The sequence below is a fragment of the Pygoscelis adeliae genome, unplaced genomic scaffold, assembly GCF_000699105.1.
Source record: "Pygoscelis adeliae isolate BGI_AS28 unplaced genomic scaffold, ASM69910v1 Scaffold143, whole genome shotgun sequence".
In the NCBI taxonomy this organism is placed as follows: Eukaryota; Metazoa; Chordata; class Aves; order Sphenisciformes; family Spheniscidae; genus Pygoscelis; species Pygoscelis adeliae.
Window position 1 is genome coordinate 538,781 of NW_008824405.1, and position 24,650 is coordinate 563,430.

The 24,650-nt window shown below is 39.3% G+C and overlaps 2 protein-coding genes across 2 annotated transcripts; one reads left to right on the forward strand and one right to left on the reverse strand.

The window, feature by feature from the left end:
- The first annotated feature begins 2,674 nt into the window (after window positions 1–2,674).
- On the forward strand, window positions 2,675–3,238 carry TIFA (TRAF-interacting protein with forkhead-associated domain). Its single transcript, XM_009320416.1, has one exon. The coding sequence runs from the start codon at window positions 2,675–2,677 to the stop codon at window positions 3,236–3,238; it is 564 nt and encodes a 187-aa protein (XP_009318691.1).
- A 4,695-nt stretch (window positions 3,239–7,933) lies between these two features.
- AP1AR (adaptor-related protein complex 1 associated regulatory protein) lies at window positions 7,934–23,244 on the reverse strand. The gene is made up of 10 exons (XM_009320424.1): window positions 23,207–23,244; window positions 22,158–22,206; window positions 20,500–20,526; window positions 19,586–19,611; window positions 18,574–18,670; window positions 17,696–17,794; window positions 14,433–14,494; window positions 13,283–13,356; window positions 12,216–12,344; window positions 7,934–8,993 (listed from the first exon to the last, which is right to left on the reverse strand). Exons 1-10 carry the CDS (start codon window positions 23,242–23,244, stop codon window positions 8,734–8,736), a joined length of 861 nt encoding a protein of 286 aa, XP_009318699.1. The 3' UTR covers window positions 7,934–8,733.
- Between the last annotated feature and the right edge of the window lie 1,406 nt (window positions 23,245–24,650).

The window sequence follows — 24,650 nt, forward strand, 5'->3', positions numbered from 1 at the left end:
AGCTGCGGCCCGCTCCGTGCGAGGTAGGGGCTGGCTGAGGGGGGGGGGGCACAGAGCCCTGCTCCGGGAGCCGGGTGCGTCCACGGGTGGGTAAGAGCGTGGGCCTATTCTCATGTAAGGGCAGTTAGGCATCCTTGTCCTTCATCCTCCGCGTCATGCTCCCGTCTCTAAAAACGGGAATAATGGTGCGCTAAGGAGATGACGTTAGGAGAAGGGATTTTGTTTGTTTCAGATGAAGGTACAGGCCACAGCGGTGCGATGGGCTACCTTGCAGTCGCAGGGGGAATCTGGATTTATCTATGGAAAGTTTCCTTCTCCAGTTAAGAGTGCTCTGAACTCTTTCTCCTGTCCAATACAATCTAATAGTTAGAAACTCCTTCAGTATTTACCTAAAAGTACGTTCACTCCAACCTCATTAAACTTTTAATGCAGGATTTGGCCCACAAGCAGATCACGAAGAGCTAGCAGGGTCTGTATCACTAGCTGCAATACAGGTGCAACAGGTGCTGCCGAAGCAAGCGGCAGCAGTTCTTCCCCTCCCCTAATTCATAAATGTGAATAAAGACACTGTTTGGCATTGATCTGATACACAGTGGTATACACTGCAGATTTCTCTAGATATATTTCTTCGTAGTCCTATGTTTTGCCCCGTCCTGATGCGTTTCAGAAACCAATTAAGGAAGATACTAACGGAAGCAGAACATGCCTTTACGTGGGTATCAAATTCAGCCCAAGTCTCAAGACAGAAAACTGTCTCTGGAGGCCGATCCGCAAACTAAGTGAAATGACTTGGTTTTCCCCTTTAACCAGAGTTGACCTCGTATAACATCTCGCATCCTCTTTACCGGTGCAAAACAGCAAAGGGCAGAACTAAGCGCGGAAAGAGACAGTCCGTCCTCCTGCTGACAGAGCCGCTTCCAGCTCAGCGGAGTTGAGGCATAGTAGTAGGAAGAGGGATGGATACCGATGCCACTGCAGCTTATCTTACAGATGGCAAAGGAACAACCTGCCATCAGGGCGTCTGCCTGTACTTCTGTCAAAAGTGCAGATGATATTTCCTAGCTTGTTTTAAAGTGAGCTCCGAGAGCTACTTGAAATTTTGGCTTTCTATAACCATCTCAGCTTGGTAGAAGCACTGTTGTAGCCTACTTCAGTAAGCAAGCCGAGGTTGCTCAACTCCCGTGTCAGAACTGTTACTGTGTTCAAGGAACAAGAAGGAAGCAATTTTGAGGTTTCACACAGAAAGTGACACACTGATACACCACCATTCACTGTGCTTGGTGTTTATGTACAGTGGTATTAATTCAGCCTTAAAAAAAAACAAACCACAAGTCAGAATACCTAACTGCAGTGATGATTCACCTACCCATAAAAAAACAGATTAAATTGTAAGCTGCTTTTCAGCATCATTCACTGAAGAGAGCTGGTGAGAAAGCTCAGGATCCGTGTGTGACACGTCGGGAACTTACTGCAATCCAGAAGGAGAAACATGACAAACGTCTGCACTATATGATTCCAGTTAAATGGCTACTCACATGTTTCTCCGGTCAGTAACTAAGAACTCACTCTCTGGTTCCTACTTTAAGTACCTAGCCTTCTCTTTCTTTAAACTAAGTTTCAGTGCAGGAAAATACTGGCCTTGCATGTATAGAAGACCAGATCACAGCGTTTCCTAAGGTGTCTCATGGATTTTTTTTTTTTTGGATGCACTGCAGTCGCTCAGACTTTGGAACAGAATTTAGTTCATAAGCAAGCGTCTCTGTGCTGCATGTAAGAAGCTTAAGAAAAAAAAAACCAAAAACCAACCAAACAAAAAGCCCAAAAAACAAAACACAACTGAAGTTATTTGTTATTTTTAGTGCCTAGTTAAGTACTTCTGCAGCAGATAGCTGGGATTTTCCGATAGGCAACGGGGAAATACCCACAGCTGGTGACGGTTCCTCCTTTAGGTCTCACTGATATTCCAGCTTTTTGCATTCATTTTACACACTGTCACATCAGTCACTTCCAAACACTGTATTTTGTTTCATACAAGAGGTAAATTCTGCCTGAAGAGCCAAAACGAGTGCTTTATGCACATTTGAAATATTACTGCCTACAGTCAGGCTGCATTTGTAAAAGTCATTTTTCTGTTAACTTCTCATCAAAGGACTGCACTGTAAAACAGAGCACACAGGCCCAGACGGTACTACTTAATGCTCCATTTTAAGTCCATAAAGTAAACCTTACTGCCCCTGCTAAGTGACACGTTCCTTTCAAAGATAAATCTACCTGTGAGATCCCCACAAAGAACTAGTTGGCAGCGATGTACAGTCGTGGGTGTTTTTCGGCGTTCTGAAGCGCTACGCAGCCGTTGCAACAGATGCGAGACCGACTGCTGGGAAGAGCTCAGCACAGAGCGATCCGTCCCTTAGCTGTGGTCGCCGAACGAGTCTTTGGCAAAGCGGTGGGAAACGGTGGTTGTCGTGGACTGGGTCGGCTCAACTCCCGCTTCGTCGTTCCAGTGGTTTCATTACATTTACTGTCAGCCGATTTGCTCTAAGTTATATACAGTCACTATACAATAGTATATGAAGTATTTTAATGCCACGCTGAGGCCAGGTTTTTTTGGTACTACAGTGATTTCATGCTGTGATTTTACTTCTTTCTTGTAGTTCTGAGGGCTCATTTCATCATGTCCTCTTTTGAAGAAGCTGAAACTGAAGAAACAGTAACATGCCTCCACATGACCTTTTACCATCCTTGCCAAGACAACAAGATGATGTTTCGTTGCTTGAATTTCTGTAAGCGAGAACAGGTCAGGGCAGATGAAATGGCCAAGTTTGGCCGCGATTCTAACGTCTGCCGTTATAACTTAATGGATACTCGTGTTTCTCGGATTCAGTTTTCATTGCAGTTTTACAGAAAACTGAACAGCTCACAATTTTCTTTTGAGATAAAGAACATGAGCAAGAAAACAAAACTGATTGTGGACCGAACAGAACTGGGTTACTTAAACAAAATCGACCTGCCGCTGAAGTGCATCATTTGTTTTGGGGACTACCAGATTTTAGCAGAGGTTCAAGAAGGGGAGTCTGTGGATTATTTCGAGACTCATTTACACTTGGCTGAAGTGCCCATCTTGCAAGAAAGACGCCTGCCATCGCTGCAACCTATACCAGAGAATGGCATTTCTTCTTCTTTGTTTCCTTCCCAAGGCAAAAGCCCCATAGAGATTGATGAAAATGAGTCATGCTAGCGGGGAGAAGGAGGCTGGATCAGATTTTGATCATTTCAAACCGGCGCAACTTCCGAAATCGAAGGCTGTCGTCTCAGTCCACTGTTCTTGATGGTTCTCACCGCTGCACATCAGTCGTCTTACTTGGTGCTTTCAGCATAGGCATACCAGAAGATACTTTGTCCAACAGAAAGAGATTCCTGCCACTGTCTTCACCGGGGCATGTGCGCTCTCTGATCACCGCTGTTTGCAACGTAAACGTGTGGAAGACAGAGGGCCGCTCAAATCCATTGCAGCGGATTCAGTCCAAGAACCGTGACCAAAGGCCTTGAAGGTTTATTTAACAGGCATTAATACGGCGCATGCAGAACAGTGTTTTAGCCCCAGCACTGGTTAGCTAAGTAGGGACGTCGTGTCTCGCTGCATTTTTTATACCTTTTGCTTTGCTTTTGACATGAAATTCCAAACAGTATTTTCAAGCCTAGGTTGTAACTTCCCAGATTTTGCAGCTTAGAAACACTTTGTCAGCATAGTCCTTTAAAGTTAATGTTTTCATTAACTTTGCAGCAAGATTTTTCTTCTCTTTTTAAAATTAATTTTTGTGGTTTTTTTTTTTTTCAAGTTAACTACTTTTGCTTGTGAATATAAATGAACATGCAGCATCAGTGATCATGGTGTGTAAAAATCCAGATAAATTTTGTAATAAAAGCATTTGGTTACCTAGTAAGGATTTGCCGTCTTCTACAACTACAGTCTAAAAGCAGTTATGATGAATAATATTATTTCCAGGACAATCCAGGTAAGAATTTTTCACTATCACTATTCTGGGCTTTCCAAAAGTGGCGTTCCTCCAAGATGAAGAGTTGACTAAAATCCTTTCAGCAAGTTTTCTACCTCTACCCCCCACCCCAAGCTCTCGTACAATTTTGTTTTCGTTTAAGTATTTCTCAGGTTATTTCAGTTTAGTTTTTCTTTGCTAGGGGCTCAGCTTTTCATTGGCACTCATTTTTTTGTTAAGTATTTTAGTTTGCTTGAAAGACACACCGGAAGGAATCAGAACAGAGCATACATTAAGAGTTACCCATCGTATCATCCCTAAACATTAGGATGCGTTTCAGCATTAATCATTGCAAGAAAACTAGAATTGTAACTGAGGGGAGGCAGCTGAATTACACACCATAACCTGAGATTAAGGCAAACAACCACAAGTGAAAGAAAGTCACGGGAGAAGCAATGAAACTCAAACACAGGCCTAGGTAGGATTTCATTTGTCTATTCATCTCATCCTTGCCAAAAATACCTTGTTCCCATGTTTTCTACTCTTTGAACTAGGCTCTGGTACTTACTTAACTTTTACAGTCTTTGGCCTAGATGCGCAATTCAGCTGCCGGCTTGGCACAAACGCCTCTGTCACACACCCAGCCCCTCACCTTAACAAAACAAATCTGAGCAGGTACCACCGTGTCACCAGACACAGTGCTACTGGTTGCACATTTCCAGTAGTTGTTGGCTGCTCGGCTTTTACATGCTTTTGACCCGAGTCTTCCTACTCTTTTATTATACAGAGTGGCCAATACCCGCATACGCAAGCTGTCTTGAAAAAGAGAGTAAGATGCAAATGTAATCTGAAACAAGCTCTTACATATAAAAGCTTTCACATGAAATCAGCCTCATACAAAACACATGGGATTTCTTACGTTCTCTCACTTGGCTCTTGTGTGAGGGAGGAGGGAAGCATTAGTTGTACATTCCCAGGAAACAGCTCTCTTCCTATTAGTGCTCTTAAGTTATTATGGATGACATGCAAGTTCTTGTTTTGCACTGCTTTGGGCTTAAAAAACATGTTGCTAACCAAGCAGTATTGTTATCCAATTTCTATTCACTGGCCCTATCAACGTAAGACATTAACGTATGGCACTGATCATATTAATTGCTTACATTTTCGGGGCTATTATCTAAAGAAAAAGTGACAGCCCCAAACTCAAGTTTTCAAGTGCAATATATAAACAGAAGCATCTACAAACAGTACTTACCTGAGAAAATCTTCCATCTGGTCCGCAGAGTTCAGCGCGCTGCGTCTCAGTAGATTTTGTATTCACTCTGTACAGAGGGGCTCTATGGATATCCACAGATCTAGACCAGAGCATTCCTTAGGCACATCTCCAGGAACCAGGAGAAAACCTTGGGAATGAAAAAAAAAAAAAACCCACCAGCAATTTAATGGTTTCCAAACACTGATCATTTCTACGACTGTATTTACCCGGGGCAAGAATCAACCCCAAAATACACATTAAAAAATGAAACCTCTCCTAGGAGGATCCTGTCACTGCGTTGATTTGACCAGCAGAAGTTAGTGTGACTGAAGAAGAGCTGTTTCAGTATAGACATACCAGAACATACTTTGTTCACCAGAAACAGATTCCGCTTCCACCTCCCCCCACCCCGAGGCTGCCATCAGTCATACACTGCTAACTCAATTGTGAGAAATACTACACACACAAAGGCAAGCTAACATGATTTCCAAGTTTTTGCTTGGCTCAGCTGTCCTAGTGTTCACCATCATGGAATACTAAAAGACAACGCTGAAACACCAATTTTATGCTTAACCAAGTAACTCTGAACAGTCTGCCCAAATAGTCATGTCAAATGATTTTATAGTTGACAACGGCTCAACTTTAGCCTAGAAACGTATGTATAACCGGTAGATGAACAACTTAGTAAAACACTTCCCAAAATTAATAGTTTCCTATTAAAAATCCTATACACAGGCACGATCGGCTAAGTGATTTCACATGGTGCACTAGCTCAGACAGACATGAAGACAGGGAAGCTGCTTGCATTACACAAGGAAGGTTGTCTTACCTTTGAAGTATGAGGGTACGGCTGCTCGTTTCTGATAGAAGAAGGACTCCACGCTCCAAGTTCCTCAAGTCCTCCGTTATCGCAGCGTGTTAGAGCTTCCCTTCCAAAGCAACGGGTCTCAAGAAGGGATGCTATGGAATTCACTAAAGACACAGCTCGTTATTTATTAAAACCTTCCTTAGTTAGCCGACGCATAGGTAACTTCAGGTAACGTTTTAACAATTCATCTTCACACACTGCTTTCACTATGTATGACATGGCAGCCACAAAACCAACAGAGAAGACATTGCCAAACATAAGACCGACTGAAAGTTTTAATGACTTCCAAATTTGTACAGATATGCATTTTACAGTACTGTTGAATCGTTTTCACGAGCTGTTTATATCCTCTTTCAATTTCTTAATTTTCCACAAACATCGACCATAATTGCTTAAGTCACTCAGCGTGGTGCACTGAACTCTGAAAAGCGGAATGCTATTAACCCTGACGGGCTACAGGACATGCCCGTCACAGCAAAAGCCTTCCGCTGGAGTCAGCTTCCTTTTTCCCAAGTGCTTGTTCACTCTACAAGCAGGACTATCAGCCAGGTTACTTCCTCAAAGCATGGTCAGGACGAGTTAACCTCATGTTCACTGGTCAGGAAAAGTAGTGACCACTACAGGGTAAGTTACAGTTTCAGCAGGTAAAAAACGTGTTATTTACATGTTGAGAAAGTTGCCTTCATTTCCGTAGGAATATAGTATACAAATAAATGTTCAGAAGTTAGACAGTAGTAGCTTACGCCAAACCAAAAATATACATTTGATGTGTACAAATTTTTAAAGCTTAATACAGGCATTGCAAAAAGATAATTACATTAAAATATTTTCAGTGACACAGCTACAATTTAAATTAAGAAATGGAATGTTATCAACAAGATTTATCTGTTCATTAGTGTTGATATTGGTACCTATTTAATCCGTGTGCAGTGTTTTTGTTCAAGTTACCATGAAGAGGACCACACTGTAGTGACCCTAGTATTACATATAGGCTCATACGATCTAAAACAGTGACACAACTTCCACCGACAAATTCAGTTCTTACGATGCAGGTTTACTACTTAACACAGCATGTTGCTTTTACTCCACAATGGTGAAGTTAGACCCCGTCCCCCTTTTTTCAGGGAAAAAACAAGACAGCTGCACAAAATAACAGTAGAGTAGAATGGCTTTACTGAAACTTTGGGGAAAGCTTGAGATCTACAAGTGTTTCGCACGTTCTCTTCAGTGAGCTTTTTCTTTTTTTAATAAGTATAACTTACATTAAGTATCGGGGGAGACCACACAATACGCTACACCAGATTTGCGGTAACTGAACACCTCCTTGAATTTCAGTCCATATTAGCAGTATTAACCATCCAGCTCAGAGGCACAGGAAAGCTAGAGCACTTAAACATGCTGTTTTGTAACTTGAACTTCTTTTTTCCTTTTTAAAATGCAGCTAGAAGAATTCAGCCTTTAGGTTCTTGTTCTTCACACCCCAGCAGCGGAGCAATCGTCCCTCCCCCAGTTTGCTCAGAGAATGCTGCTTTTCAATAACTGTTCCAGTGGAGCTGAATTACACGTTTTCCACAACTAAAGAATTTCCCTGCGAGGGTGGTGAGGCACTGGCACAGGCTGCCCAGAGAAGCTGTGGATGCCCCACCTCTGGAAGCGTTCAAGGCCAGGTCGGGCCGGGCTCTGAGCAACCTGGTCTAGTGGAAGGTGTCCCTGCCCACGGCGGGGGGGTTGGAACTAGAGGATCTTTAAGGTCCCTTCCAACCCAAACCGTTCTACGATTCTATGAATTTTAAGGACCGTGTAGTAACGGGTCTGTTCGGGGGTGGGCGGGGAAATCAAGACTTTGGTCCTCCCAGTTCTGCACTAGATACCGGGTAAAGTTTCCGGTTTGACGCATAAAGAATTTTTATAGTTGTTTTTCTATCTAGCACACACTTACTAAGTCTGGCATATTATACAAGACAATATCTTACCTAACCTGATGATTTATACTATGTTTATTGAGGTTAACTGTGCTTAGCATAAAGTAATAAAAAAACAAAATAAATGGAAAGAGGACAACGCAAGGCTAGGAAGACTATAAGCTAGACAGGGAAAAACTGCAATTTACCATGTGTGAACTTTGCTTTGAAGCCGGCTAAGTACACCCTCTATATAGCTAAGAGCAAGTCAAAAAGCACGTATTGGAAATAAACATTTTTTAAAATTATTTTCCTATATTCAAGTATTAGATAAATTATGTAAGACTGTTTGAGATGTGAGGCCAATGACGAATTTTAAAAACAAAATCAGTAGAAACATCATCCAGAAAAAAAGGCTAGTTAAAATATAGATATGTCAAGCTATGAAGCTTAAATTAGTGCAGATAATTTTATATTAAATCCAGATATCCAGAAATATACACAATAGAATCATCCCAGTTTTCATAAAAGTTTAGAAGGTAGATGATAAAATTGCACTTAATTCTGAATTAATTCAGATAGCAAGTCATTCCCATTCCTTGCTGATCAATTTGTAAGAAAAAGGGAACCACGTTATAAAAGAGCAAATTGGTTTTGTACATTCTATTTCACTTTTCATCTTATTTGGTCATAAACAAGGGCCACGCAGTTTCACTATCTGTCTTGACGATCAGGTATCCTTACATCTGATGCAGACAAATCTAATACGGGATTTACAAATCCAGCATATTCTGAATTGCCATTATCATCCATTTCAGCACTAACAAAGTCATTCTCCCACTCCAATCCATTAGAATCGTCAGAGGCCGAAGCTGGGTTACTTCCTGTCTTCTTGCTATTAAATTTCAGTGCCGCCCGGAGTATATCTTCTTCTGTCTTGGAGCGTTCTCTCAGTGGAATCATTCTGTTCATGCCTGTGATTTAAGACACGTTTATGAGAAAGACATAGTTTTGAGGGAAAGTACCTTTATGTTTGCGTTAGAACATTGGAAGAAACAAGGAGAATCCTTTAGAGAGCCAGACTCTGGTAGTTTCACTCCCGAGCATCACCATATTTTTCCTGGTGGTGGTGTTCACATTAAATCCATAGTCTGCAGTCAATTTGGGCCCAAATGAACACAACAGGCAGTGATGTTGTTTTACAGAGTTCTACGGAAGACTGACAACATAGTGAAACAACTCACTAGCACTGTTTATTTCTCCTGTATACGCAGCTGCCCTACATTACGGGCATGTAAATACGAGAAGATTTTGGGTTCTGTGCCATTTCCAGAAAAGCTAAACGTCTGGGGAATCCGCTAATACTCCTGCAACTTACTGACAAACAGATGAAACATCATCACGTGAAACATTTTAAACAGCTGCTAAAATTTAGATAGGTACTGGGTGCATTTGTCTAGGAAAGGTCTTCAGTTTGTCTGAAAAGGTCTATTTAATTTCGCACAAAATAAGGCAAAACATTGGTCAGAAAACTGCACAAAGACATCAGAGATGCTATTTATTTTATCAGTAATCACAGACTTGCTCATGGTGTATCAAAACCCTCCCACACCACTGGAATGGAGAAAGGAGAGGATTTACGATACTTTTCTTACTCACTGGACTCCTCATACATTCCTAAATAAACTCCCCTTTTAAATTTGGAGTAACTAACTAATTAATTATAATTTAAAAGTTACATATTGCAAGTGAAACACACAGCTCTTGGCGGGGGGCAGAGTATGAGAGGTAAATTTTTCCCTTCATCGGACTCAAATGATAGATTTTATGTTAATGTTTCACGGGTCTTTCAAAACATAGCTATTTTCAACTTGATTATTCCTTTGGTACCAATAGCTCACTGAAGCTGTACTCCATCTCAAGATACACTGCCGAAAATACCAATATAACAGTCGTTCCTTGTCTGTTATCTGTACATGACACCAAAGAATGAAAACAGAATCCACCATCTCGAAAATCTGTATTTGATCCAGGACAGTTACCGTTTCCATTTTCTCCTCGCGCCCTTTGTCTTTCTGTATAATACTCTTTATAAACTACAACACAAACTATGCATCTGCTGTGCTCAGACAGCTCCGATCCACAATCCCATTTCAGTACTACCATCACGTAATGATCATACACTACCATGAGTGGTACATAATCACACCTAGTTCAGGATCTAGGCATTCCCCGGTAAGAACCTCCTAATTTGGCAACTTTTCAGTCAAGCAATGTCATCTTTTGTTACTATTCTTAGTTGTTGTTTTTAAAAAGGCTAATAACCCTTTCAAAACACCGGGTCTTCTCTACTTTGTGTTCAGCCCCCATGCAGCTTTGCCTACCAACAGTAAAAATGTGTGACTAGAGCATAAATGAATATCCCAGATCACTAAACCCCCGCTACATGCTTACTTTTGGGGGGTTGTTCAGTCTCCCTACTGTATTTTGACAGCACCCACACTAACTAAACCTCTTATCCCGAGCAAGCAGTCAACCCCTTCAGGGAGATGGTTTTAATACACTTAAGTTGGGCCAGACCTACCAAGAACGTGCTAAAAACTACGCAAAGTCCTTGCAATACTGACTAGTACTTTTTTCAAATGACCGCACTCCTTCCTTTGCAGCCATGAAAACAAGTTACGTTCTCAAGCATAAGCAATCTCCCGTAGGTTCTCTTACCACCTCTCCCGCTCAAGATTTGAGGTTACCAGGGAGAAGAGATGCACTGCCATCTCGGTGACCAACTCTTAAAAATTATTCCCCTTTGTAGAACACAGGCTACTAGGAATCAGAAAAATGGAACTACACAGTAATTTTGTTCTCTGTTTTTAGGCAGGTTTTGGCACTTCTCTGCACTTACTGTTTAGTTACCTCAAAACCAGATGAATACTTACGGCTAAGTCAATGTGAGTGATAAGAGAACAATGAATAGCTAACATGGCAGTTTGTTAATTCTATACATAGAATTAAATTTCCCAGCAGCAAGGATGACACAAGCCCGTATGCAACAAGACCCTCAACCAGTCAAATGAACAAGATAATTTTGCATGGAGGTATGCCTGGTAAAGACTGAATCTTGCTCTCATCTGGTTTTCAATGGTTATTTAGATAGATATTACATTAAGCTAACGTCTAAGAGTGGGAGGAAAACTTAATCTGTTTAAAAAAAAAAAAGCAAAGAATGCCATTTTCCCATTTCTTAAGCACGGTGTAGAACACAGAGTTCCCAGAACACTGTTCCTGCACTGGTGCTAATTACTCTCAATGTAAAACCCAGTGTACTTCAACAGACGTCATTCTGCCCTAGCTTCAGTTCTTCTAGAAAGCTAATAGCTCTTGCACACACTAGCTAAAAAAACATGCTGAGCATTTCTGGGTAAATATGTGAAAGTTAAGTCTTTCAAAACAGGTTTCTGTACTAGATGTTTTAGTGCTCTTGATAGTGCTAAGCATTTAAACCACGCACAGATTGTCAAAAAACAGTCTATTAAAGCAAAAAAAAATAACGCTATGAGTTGGCTAAAAGAAATCCTAGCTTATTTTTGGTGAGCTTTTCAAGAGTCAAGGTCTCAAAATCTTGGACTAACTTTGAAATAAAGACAATAGCTTTTGCAGATTTACTAAAAAGAACAGAAAAGATCTAGAGCAAACAGCAGCAGCAATTAAGATAGTTGGGATACTCACCTGGAATGTAGACCTACGTTTCCAGTAGAGGTTACAGTAAAAGTAATTAGGGTTTAAAGAAGCAATGCCTCCCGAAATACTTCAGTCAGAGACTCCTGACCAACTTCCACATTTTGAAAGAACAAGCTGTCCTTCCGCTCCTGGCTCACAAGAGGGCAGCATTTCTTTACCGTTAGTTTTGTTGTGAGTTTACAAGTCAGTTCCACGAAATGCAGGAAAAGACATTTACTGAAGGATCCAAAGAACTTAATTCATTTATCAGACAGATATCCACATTTATCAAAATAAACAATTTTCTAGGTAAAAATAATTTACAGTTTGACCATTACACACTTGACAGAAATTCCATCAGAATTAAGTTTTAAATCACCTTTCCTTTTGAAAACGACAAATTTACAATCAACATGGTTTAAACTGCCAGCATTTTTAACTTGTAAGGTCAGAAAGAAACCGAATGGCAGAATAAATACCTTCTTCATCTTCCCACTCTAGATCTAATGAAGTGCTGTCATCATTTCCGCTCGTCGATTTTGTTTTGGTCATTAAGTCACAACTGCTCTCTGTGTTGGGCGTCAGCACTGTAGCATCAGATGAAAGTCCTATATAAAAAAAAATTATTTTTAATTTGTAAACATACTTGAATTCGAGGTTCAATATGCAAAACTAAACTTTCAAAGAAAGTTTTTTGTTGTGCTTCGTGGCCTTGAAACCTCAGGAACATTTGAAAAAGCACTTCACCCATCACTTCAAAGAGTACACAGTAGCTTTTTAATAGTCAACATCACTAAGATATTACAAGAGGACATTTAGCAGTACTGTCTAATTAGAACTATAGAGGAATTTAGTAAGCTAGACTTGTGTGAAGACTTGCAAGAAAACCCCAAAAACACCACACCTCCAAAAAAAAAGACAACCCACAAACTACAGGCAGTGTTTCCCAAGAATTAGCATCAGTCCTCCAACTTCTCAGTGACTATCACATACTGTCATCAAAACTTACGGATTTAAGTTTATAAAATTGTTCTCCTCTAAATTGTTAGTGGAATTTTTAAATACAGGCAGCCAGATCCTCTCCTGCGCTTCATTAGAAAAAAATTAACCATTAGTATGATTCTAATTATTTTGCTAAGAGATGATTAAAAAAGCTATACACACACATATTTGCTTCTTTAACACACAGTTAGGTTTTTACAAGAAAAGTTCACGGCATTGATGTTGCCTCCACAGAGATGGTTGGAAAGCCTTAGTAAAATAAAATCCATGCACAGGACTTGTTTGCTTACAGAATTTGCTTTTGAGAACTAGAATGGCTGTAGCACAAGTTGCATATGCTGTGTTTTTCAAACACATGAAGCGTCAAGGATTAGAGGGGAAGATAAGTTTCTATCAGATTTTTTTATACAGATGTATGTACAGACATCTTATACGTGCGTGTGTGTATATAAAAATATAAATAAATTACGTTTATCTAGAAAGAGAAATAGCACTCTGTGCTCCTCAGTCACTTAAAGACATGCATAAGAAAAGGAAGACTTACTACTACTTCGAAAAGCTTCATACTGGAATTTTGTATTTCTTAAGAAAGAATCAAGATCTTCCTCTGCCACAGAGCTGTAAGAACAAGGCACATATTGTTTTTAGCTTTATAAACGTCCAAGAATGCCATAAAAGATGTTAATCCACATGCCCCCAGTTCCATGCTACAAAGCACATACACCTTAAACTAAAATCTTTGAGATTATCTACAAAATGCCTTTCCATTCCTACTCATCACATCCTCTCCCAGTCTGAGCTTCTGCTCAATTTTTAGTAGTATTCAGTTTAAAATTAATTAACTTCTGTCACAGAACAACTCTTCCCCTCTCATCCTTTGTCACTTTAGATAATGCCTCCTTAATTTTCAACTCCTTTTTTAACGAATTAATTCAAATCCTGCTATTGTTTCCAAAATCTGGGTAGCTCCTACTCATTCCATAAAACCTCAGCTTTCACAGCTCCTTTTCTAACTGTACCTCCCTAACTGAAAATTCCTCCTATTCCCCTTCTCTTCCATTCAAAACAGGTGTTTGATTTTAGAGCTTTTTCTAAACTCAAATACCGTACCACAGTAAATTTCTTTAGGAGGTTCCCACCCCTCCTTCCCCCCCCGCAACACTGAACACAGAAGGTGGGAGTGAAGAGAATTAAATGAATAATATTAATGAAGAAACAGGCAGACTGTATAACCCATTCAATTCCCCACTTGATTAGTGAGTATTTTTATCGGGCATTTCAAACAGGGTTCTGAAAAATAGAAATATTTTTATATTAGCTGAGATTTTACATATAAACACCTTTCTAATGTAAAACACTACGGTTTTTCTGTGTGTGTATATATATATTAGTAGCTGGGAGTAGGTCCAATTTTGTATGCATCAGTCTAATAACTACAGTGAAAACCAGAACGAATGCAATCTACCCTCTAATTTAGCAGATTAATGGTAACCAGTTTGCATTCAGTAACTATTAGGTGTGAAGAAAACTGCAGTGAATGAAAACAACTCTGACTTAGAAATGCTGCGTGTGTAAAGTTTGAAAAACGTGAGGTTTGTTGTTTGGGGGTGTTTTTTTTGATAAGGGGGAGATGAGTAACAGGAGTAAAAACAGTCATGGTTCTCGATTACCATTAATAAAATTTTATATCTTACCTCTGATATTCTCCATTATTAACAGCGTGCGCTCTCTGTGTTATCCTTTGCTGTCTACGTTGCTATCGAAAGAAGTAAATTATTGAAAAAGCTGAACACAATCACTCAGAGTAATCTACTCAATACACTAAGCATTCCCTTAACTGCGACATTAGAAGGGGCATTGTCCCGGTCCTTGGAGCAGTCTAAGTACAACTCAAGAAAAGACGGACTTCCATTCAAATAAAGATCAAATTTTATGATATGAAGGGACCGTTACATGCAAGTGGTATTGTTTTCAATCTCAGAAATCTCTCCATTTAAAAGAAGGTAGCTTGGTGAATACAGCTCTCAACATTTTAACCTATTTCATGCACCAAAAAAAAAAAAAAAGGCATCAATTTGTCTAGAAACATGTGAACACCACCTCATTCACGATTGCATCTGTCCTCTTCTCTATTGTCTTCTCTTCTTAAGCCACGGTTATTCTCAACGCACAACTAACACCTGGGTTATGTTTGATTTGTTTTGCTCTGTGCGCAAGAACAGTCAGCCTACCATTTAAAAAGAAACGTTTCCTACCGGTCCTTTTATCCCTGTACAAAGCAATACCGCCATCTCCTCTGGTTGTCTGTAACAGCATTAAGTGCTTCATTTATATTAATAAAAGCTTTGTTGCCTTTCTGGGCCAAAAGTATTAATACCTCTACACTCTTAAGGTAGAAAGCTTTCAGGGTATCGCCAGGCAAAAAACAGAAGGCAAAATGCCGGACACAAGCCATAAATGCACTTATTTTGTAGTTACAAGAGGAACAACAGATGTCATGAAGTAGGGTTCTGCTTAAGTTTTAGGGTTTAAACAATTTAAGTTCTCTCAAGTTTCTTTTCCCTGCCTTGAAAAAATGAGAGCATAAAAACTGGGCACATCAACTATGTGATTAAAGGTAAATCAGTTATGAAGCAGTAATTGTTCACTGATTATGACAGAGACTAAAATAAAAATGAATGAGCTAGTTTTAGAGACAAGTCTGATGTATCTAGCTACTGTATTTTCTGAAAAAAATCTACTCTCAGCCTTAATGGATCTGTCCCTGCAAAAGATAAGCAGGGGTAAATAAACCAGAATTTTTAATGTCAACTTATACTACATCTAAGAACTGCTCTTCGCTAGGTAAATAGTCTTGCGAGATAACTGCATTGGATCAGCTAGTATTTCTCAATCCCAAAACGACGATGGCTTTGTTTCTCGGCACACTTTCCATCTCGGGTATTTAAATAAGTATCAGAATAAGCAGATTGAAACCAGTAAGGAAATGGGAAGCGTAGCAGAAGTAGAAATATCACATAATGGTGGTTATAGGTGAGAAGACTTAAGCACGCGGGGAGAAAGAGACAGGAATTTGGCACCAACATAGTTAACAAGTCTGTAAAAATAAGTTACTGACATATGCAACAATTTTCTTTCACGATTCATATACCCACATAATATCCAATTTAAATTATCTACCCATTTTGCCAGGTCACATACAAATATCCAGCACTGGAAGTTCCAGGATACACATATATTAAAATTCTCCTGACAATTCAGTAGGGCAACATGAGCAAGCCAAATTAGTTTTAAGGGGATGCCATACTCCCAGTGAAAAAGCCCTTTTCTCATTTAGAAGGCTTCTGCCCACAAACAGCGAAGAGATGAGTTACGTATTCAAAAGTGGCTTCTACTTTATTTAGAAAGGTTAAATGCTTGATGCGTATCTATAAAAAAATGCTTCCTCAGAAATCCTTATAATCCTTATGGGTTTTGGGGGGGGTTGTTTGTAAAGAGAGCTAAGTGGTACTAATTTTACACGAGGAAAAAATTAAAATCTCTATAATGCGTTCTATCTTAGGCCCTGACTGAAAGAGGTGCCTATTAAAAATACTGAACGACAAGAAAAATAGCATTGCTTGCACAGAACTTCTACAAAAACCAGTTAAAGCCATATAACGATCTACTTTCGCTGACTTTATATAGACCAAAAGCATTAAAAAAAAAAAAGGCAGGCAAAAAGAGGTCAGAAAGAATTAACCCTCCCATACCAAATGACAAGAGGATAGAAAGAGAAATGTGAAATGAGACCTATACTTAGCAACATAAATATTAGATGAAAACTCAGTCATCACTATCAGTCTGGAAATAACAATTTTCAATTCACTCGCTTTTCAACACAGACAATACACTGGGGTTACAGATCTCCCCTATACCTATTGTAGATTTCAGACTTTTTCAATTAGTCTAAATGTGAACTTTTGAAAAATCTACTTCTAACTGAACACGTTACCACATGTCTAGCGGACCGCTTCCTTGAACATGCTACACCTGCAGCCATACACATTATAGATGAACAGGTAGCGGAAACTGAAAATCTTCTTTTTAACATAAGTATTTCTGGCAACCTGAAATTTGCGTGAGAACACATACTGTAGTAGCTTATTAAGATGGCAAAAATAGTAAATGCACTGATAATCTGTAACACTTTGAACTGCAACATGAAAACCATCAGTAATAAATGCCATCAGGATTCAGAACAGCATCTGTTTTCAAAAACGCAGGAAAACACAACGTGGCTTTTGTTTTGCTTGACCAAGCTCCAAAAGCATGGACACCAGACATCTGAAAGTAGGCACAGATATATTAAATAAAGACTACTTGTCAAGTCATTACTGGACTTTGGCTACTACACATACAAATCACAAAATGGTAGAACAACTCGGGTTGGAAGGGACCTCAGGAGGTCATCTGGTCCAACCTCCTGCTCAAAGCAGGGTCAACAGTAGATTCAGATGACTTGGAAACACGTATCTCCATATTAACACAAACCACAGAGATAAGGAACAATTAAATGCACAAATATATAAAGTACATTTTACAAGTCTAAATGATGTCATAATATGTGCTCAATTTCAGGGTTTTTTACTAGAAAACCATTACAGATCACTTTACATTAAAGATCAGTAACTTCTATAGAATGCAGGAAGTCTGTTAAGCTAATTATAGATTAAAATCATACATCTCATTCAAAATCTATACTCTGCAACATAAGCTGTTTCAAACAATTCTGATCATTTTCAGCTGTTCCAGTCAGCTGTACTTTCAAAATCGTGTATTTCTTTCTCTACTGGAATTTACAAGCCAAAGCAATTTTCTCATTACGTTTCCTGAGATGTAAAGGATATTAAGAAAGTCCGCATACATAGAAACAGAACAGAAGCTCTGATATATATTGGGGTCTTTTTCCCCTCACCTCCAAGAGCTTTTTCTGCTTTGCTGCCCTGGCTGCTTCACGTTGTACAGCATATAAAGCCTCCTCTTCTATTCTTAACTTCTCCTCTTGTAAGGCTAACTGTATATGAACAAAATAGTAATGGTTAACAAAAGCAGAACCTATCTATCTTCCTATGAATAAAGCCATAAGTTCAATAAAACAAAAGAAGAGCTACCAGAAAATAAAAAAATGAAATAAAATTGACTGTAGCTAAAACATTTTTCTTCATTAACTGAATCTAACAGCTTCCCCCCCCCACCAAACATCCCAAGAAATTCAGATAGCTAAACATTACCCTATTGAATAAACATCACTAGTGAATTGCTGTAAATGCATGTTGCATCTTATTATGAACTGCACCATGAAAGATTTAAGTCTTTTCAGTTGCATGTTTCATTGGTACTTTATTAAAAAGTCATTCTCGATTTCTACGCTGTATTCCACATCATATTCCATTAATTGCTGCAACACACTACAACAAAATGACAAATTATGGGGTTCCCCCCCCCCGCCTTAAGAAAAGCTCTGGAAAAAAGCGAGCACAAGAGAAGTTGAATCAAGTATACTCCCCATTTTGCCTTTCGTAGAAAAAAAAAGTTCAAATTTAACAGAGCTCGGTCAAGAGAGCCAGCCTATTCAATTTTTCAGCTAAGAGGCCATTAAAAAGAAGCAATCTCGGATGCAAACTTAGTTGTGCAGCAATCTCTTTGTGTATCTCGTAGACTAAAAAATCCCAAGTGATGAACAAAACCCAATTGTTTCGTTCACGCGAATGGAATCTCCTCGTGTTCATAGTTGATCTTAACTACTTTAAAAGAATAACCATCCATACCATACTAGTCGTCGTAACTGCTTACCTCTGACTGAAGCTTCATATCAATAACTCTCTGCTTTTCAGCAATGGAATCATAATGTCTGTCTTTCAAGTCAGCAATTTCTTCCTCAGTCAGAGGTCTAAAAGCATGGGAGAAACACAAAAAGACTCCATCTACCGTTTACGCATAACAACCCTAAGTTGCACTTAAACATATCCATACAGTCTTTCTTGACTGGTCCTTTAATGCAAATTCAACAAGCTGTGCTTTTGGCCTGCTCCTCCCGAGAACAGAGTTCCAAAGTTCCAGCTTACTCAAGACAATGCTGGCTCTCCTTACTCTTGCAAAGCATTTTTTGTATCTTTACAGAAAGCGTATTTTCAAAACATTGTTTGCTAACAGAACTGCTCGAATAGAATGGTTAATATCATCGCAGTGTAAATCTCACTTTTTTTTCTTACTTGTTTTGGTCCCCTAATTGTAAATTGTTCCCCTTTCATCTCTTGCCTGTTTTATGTCTACTTGTATGTATCTGACAAACAAGACCCCAAAAGCATTATCACAATTCTAATGTTTGCTATATCGCTTCTTTGGAGCCATTGACAGGGAACAACATTTCGGGAACTATCAAACCTAAATAATACAAAATGTCTAGAATTAGACAACCAAACCATACACTTTGGTGCCTTCATATGCTTCCTACAGAGCAGACCTGTAAGTTTCTACTGCTTACATAAATATTAACATGCTCACAAAAAAATTCACTGGAGTTGTAGCACTAACACCCGTGTAACTTTAAATGCAGACCCTGGGAACAAGAACAAAGATTCTCTTTGCAACATACTGTTTTAACTGTCTTGCACAGTTTTTGCACGATGCATTATCATCTAAACTGTTTTGACGTGGTTAAGCATTAAGGTTAGTTTGACATGTATTCTTTCCATGTATCAGACAACTAACAAGACAGAAAGGGTTTTGACAGGAACTCTGAAAAATTTATTAGTCACAGTGGGAGAGCAGAGGGAAGGAGAGGTCCTGAATCTCGAAGTCTTACCTGGGACTGCTTCCTGGGCTTTCTCCCTGTTTAAAAAAAAAAAAAAACAAAACAAAAAACGCTGAGTTTTTGAGAATCCATCAATCAATCAATTTTAAGATGGGAAAAAAAGCCAATATGAAATCATAGTTTCTCCCATATATTGGTTTTACAATTAGGGGGGAAAAAAAATCCCCTGTTTTATTTTGGAATTTAAAAAAAAAAAAATCTTGTCATGCACTCAACTGAAGTGGCTCACTGAGTAAAACAAGGAAGTCTTCCCAATTGAGAACAAATATTCCGGTGGTGTATTTCAGGAACCAAACTATTAGTCTTCATGTTTTTAAGTACAGGGCAGGGTATTGAAAACGTGGTGTGTCCCACCCGTTATCAAGCTGTACTGAATTTGTAAGAGCAAAGTTTAAAGGCCAACTTCTATTTTTCTGAAGTACTGTTCAGCCAGTTTACCCGTAATTGTAAAGACAGAGCACTCCCAAAACTTTCCTTACCAAAGCAACCCAGGTCCATTTATGTTCTCAGATAGAGAGCATGTGCTGAGTCTTATACAAGAATTATACCAGGAGCAAATTCTCCTTCAAGTCTTCCCCTCCCTTTCCTCCACCCCCCCCTTTCCTTTTTTCTTTTCGCCTTCCTAATGTCCACAGTGCTCTCTTACTGAAAGGGTTACTTCCCATACCCTCCCCCAACCAGCTTTCTCTTCTCTTAGGTCTTCATCTCTCCCAAAGTGTTAAGCATTCATTCCTATAGCAAGCAAAACTCAAAAGTAAAAAAAAAAAAAAAAACAAAACCAACCCATACGCAATTTAAGTCTACAACATAGACATTCCCAGCATAACGTGGGAAGAAGATACAGATCTTGGAACCATTTTTAAGGGTTGTACTAGCAGGTTTCACATTATGATCCAGGTACCTACCTCATCACTTTCCACCAGGTTCTCAAACTGCAGAGAGAAAAAGAAGTAAACCATCTTTACAATTCAATGTAACCAGTCACTAAACACATACAGCAAATATGATTACTTATTTAGTCTGTCTTGTAAAAACACTACTCCTATGATAACAGTGGGACTGTAATACCATTTATGAAAGCCCCTACTTTCAGAGAAAGCATTACTTTTAGAGTAGGACCTATCTTCTTGCCAATGTTTCTTTCCTTAAACACTACGTTCTCCTAAAAGGAGAAGAGTCAACATTAAAAAACATTCATGTAATGCGCTGCAACTTATGTGAGGGCCCTGATAAAAATGAAATCTCATTAGCTTCTAAGATTGCTAATAATTCTGTGTATCCAAAGCATTATAATACAAGCAGTGGAAGGAATGGTACGGCTCTGACCAAAGCACCCACGCAATTTAAAAATCCAGAAGATATAAGGGGTAGAGCGCATGTAACCTCCCCCTCGCATGGCAACTGTGATGCTTATCAAAAAGTATGTGAAGATGTGTTTAATTCACAGAAAATGTAGAGTTACCTTCTACCCAGAATTCCCCAAAAAACAAGCAGCAACAACCCCCCTCCCAGCTTCGCACAAAAGAAACTACAGGTCAATAAAGGCAATGTAATGCTTAATGAGAGGAAGCCAAAAAAAGCCCAAACCGGGCAAGAATACACCAAGCATTCTAAGCTGCACAAACTCGTCCAGCAGAAGTTCAACTATCACATAAAAACAAAGCAAACGGAAATTCTCCGTACTATTTTCAGTACAGTAATCTTCCATGTGATCAATACATCAAACATGGGGGCCAGTACCTACAGCCAGACTCCTTATTGACCTGTATACTGACTAATTGCTGTAAGCAGAATAGGAAACACAATTTGGGAGGAGGACAGCACCTTCTTTTCCCTATCGTATTTCTGCTTCAGGAACACTCTCTCGCAAATGGAAGTTGTGTGCTAAAACGGATTTCCCCCACCATATACGTCTGCCCCCGCTCTTGAAAGCCAAAGCAGTGATTACCGTTATTAATGTTACTCTCGGTAATGGGGGCAACCTAAAAGGTCTAGGACTTTTAGACCATAAGGAACACTCAGGGAAAGTAAACCAGGTTATTCCGAGAATCTCAGCTCACACAAATTAACCTTACACCACCCTTGGCAAAAAGGGGTGATATTCGGTGGCCGAGAAAGGACCTCTGTAGCGAACAAAGTGGACTACGAATGCAACTAACTATAAAGTAACCTCATCAGATTCTAGCTTTTTGTAGAATCATATTCATGATCCTGCCATCCAGAACTAAATATCCCGTGCTTATACAAGCAGAAAAGAAAAATCACTCCCAACACAAAAGTGATGAGAGATGCAACAGGCAGACTTTAGAATGCTCTGGTGCCGAGTATCAGATCACAGATACTTCTCTTCTTTCCAAATGATAGATTGGAGTGAGATGATGTATGAATGTTCTGAGGTGCCATAAGAACCACCATCTCGCCACCCAGTGCGGCATCGATTTGGTCTGGAATAACCCGGAGTATTTCAGTGTACATAAACTGCAAAAAGTGTTAAAAGCATTGCTAGAATTCAGCTTTTCCCACTTTTTTTTTTTTTTAAATCACTAGAAACGTAGGCACTCACCTCTATAGTGAAGTGTTCTCCTGTTGAACATGTTCTAAAATACTTTGATCTGGAAAAATAAGTCTACAGTTACATTACGGAATAGTCTTCGATTCACAGCAGAAGGAAAACGAGCCTGATAATTTTCAATAGCTTTTGAAACATGTGAAGTAAGTATAAAATAAACATAAAAATCTTCATGTATTCAACACATTCACTTGTTAACCTGTGCTCTGCATCGCTACCAAAGCGGAACAAGGCAAAAGCATGTAAACATCTTCTATAGAACTGGAGAAAAGACAAACGCCCTCCGGTGAGAAGAAATCACTTATCAGGATCCTGGACTTGACATTTACAGACATTTAGCATGTTCTGCAATACCTTTAATACATGTTTCTCAAAAAACATTATTCCAGGCAGTTTCTGAAAACTCTGTTGCTCGTCATGGCACTTAACTCTTTACTAGCATAGCATCTTGCACAACATCAATGTTAAACAAGACATTTTATTTGACAGCTTGGCACAGCCAGAAGGTTGAACCTCAGAGAGAAACGTCTACAGAGAGATCAAGACAAGACTTTTCATCTACAAAAACTTACGCACAGTCTGTAATTTTATACAGGGAATCAGTCTCCTCCTTGATTCTTTAACTATCTTAACACTGTCCTCTATAACAAACAATGCAGTAATAAGTTACCCGACTACATTTTTTTACCTAGTGAAAGAGGTTTGGCTGTCATCCAAAAGAACATTCAAACGTATACCGGTGCTGCAGTACAACATCCATTTCATCAAACTGCTTTAAAAACCAGAGTTTCCAGTTGCAAGTGCTGGCTGATGTCAGGAATAAACCCAGGGCCTCAGGCATTTCTATACTTGTGCAGAAGATCGTTCCGTACTTGCAGCCAACACCTACTTCTACTATACTAAAAGCAACACACCAGCCGAAGCCTGAATTATTTTAATCGTATCATACTTCATCTCCATCGTATTTTTCTTTGGAAGTCAGTCGGGGTACGTCTCCCCTGGCAACTTGTTGCACAACCCACTTCTTCCTCGTTGCAGTGTACCTCACAGTGTAGAGCTGCCGCGAAAGAACTGTTCCCATCGACTCGTTGCTATGGAACCAGAGGTGAAAGGCCACTTTAATTCATGCACCACATCGCAAGTGTAAACGGGACACGTGGCATGAACACTTAAAATAATTTCACATTTTGGTGTGCAGAAGCCAATACCATTAAGAATCTAATTCAATAAAACCGCTACAGGAAATTGTTTCAGGACTATGTTGTTAACAAAAGTGTAGTTCCAGTTTACAGCATCAGGCCCTACCTAAATTATGCTCCACTTCACAAACACACGAGCCGCAGTCAGACTAGCTGCAAGAATTGAACAGTGAACCTATGGAAAACTAAGACAATGCAGTGCAAGCCTACTAAATGTAATTACAGACAGCCCCACAGCAATGACACTTCAAGGAAGAGCTACACTTTCTGCTACCTGTTGAACAGGGACTCATAGAATCATTAAGGTTGGAAGAGACCTCCAAGATCATCGAGTCCAACCGTCAACCCAACACCACCATGCCCACTAAACCATGTCCCTAAGCGCCTCATCTACCTGTCTTTTAAATACCTCCAGGGACTCAATAACAGAAGACCTAATTCCGTGCCAGAGTTTGAGCCCTTAAATCCCAGAGCAACTATGGAGGATTGAGGTCATTCGGGACAGAAATGGAAGACCATTCAACTTCACCCCCGTATATAACAACTTCAATTGAAATAAAACAGTAACCTATTAAAATGCTTACAGCTTTTACTATTCTCCTTTAAGCTCTACTGTTTCATTATTCTTTAAAACAGACTTGAGAAACATTTAGGTTTGCTAGGTACTAGAGAAAACAGTTCAGCCTATAGGCCACAGGACCTATAGAGACTGTAAATCAATCCTCAAAGATCTAAAGCTATTATAAAGACTAACTTTTCAGCTCTCTGTACATATATATGCTTTATTCTCCTTTTATGCAAAGTCACATTACCATCTTTTATCTTTAAAAAAACCAACCAACTTACACAGATTATGTGTGGAAAACAAGTCACTAAAAATTAACATTTAACCTATTAAAACCAAGGCATGAGTTAAAATTACTTTTCCACACTAGTGACAAAAAGGATTGTGCCAAATTTGCTACATGATAACCCCTCCCAAACTAGCCAAACAAATAACCTAGAGACAAATTATGTTTATTCTTCTCTCTCTTCACCCCCCCGCCTTCTTTTAAACACTCCTCTAGGAGTAAAGAAGAATACTTATGGTCGAATATAGTGACAAATTAGCTATGACCTGCTTTCTAGTTATGGCTGCAGCCTGTAGTACTTCGAGCAAAACTATTTCAGCCAAATTGTAAGGACATTCCCTAAAAAAACCCAAAAAAACCCACCAACAACAAATTACCAACTGAAAGTTTGTATTTTTACAGAAAGGTAAACTTATACTACACTGAAGAAGGCTTTG

Excerpts from the sequence above, each read along its gene's own strand:
- TIFA (XM_009320416.1), top strand. The coding sequence starts at position 2,675 with ATGTCCTCTTTTGAAGAAGCTGAAACTGAAGAAACAGTAACATGCCTC.
- AP1AR (XM_009320424.1), bottom strand. The coding sequence starts at position 23,244 with ATGGGAACAGTTCTTTCGCGGCAGCTCTACACTGTGAG. Across the intron at positions 13,357-14,432 it reads AATAATGGAGAATATCAGAG|CTCTGTGGCAGAGGAAGATC; the intron begins GTAAGATATAAA and ends TTGTTCTTACAG. Across the intron at positions 8,994-12,215 it reads AGAGTGGGAAGATGAAGAAG|GCATGAACAGAATGATTCCA; the intron begins GTATTTATTCTG and ends CTTAAATCACAG.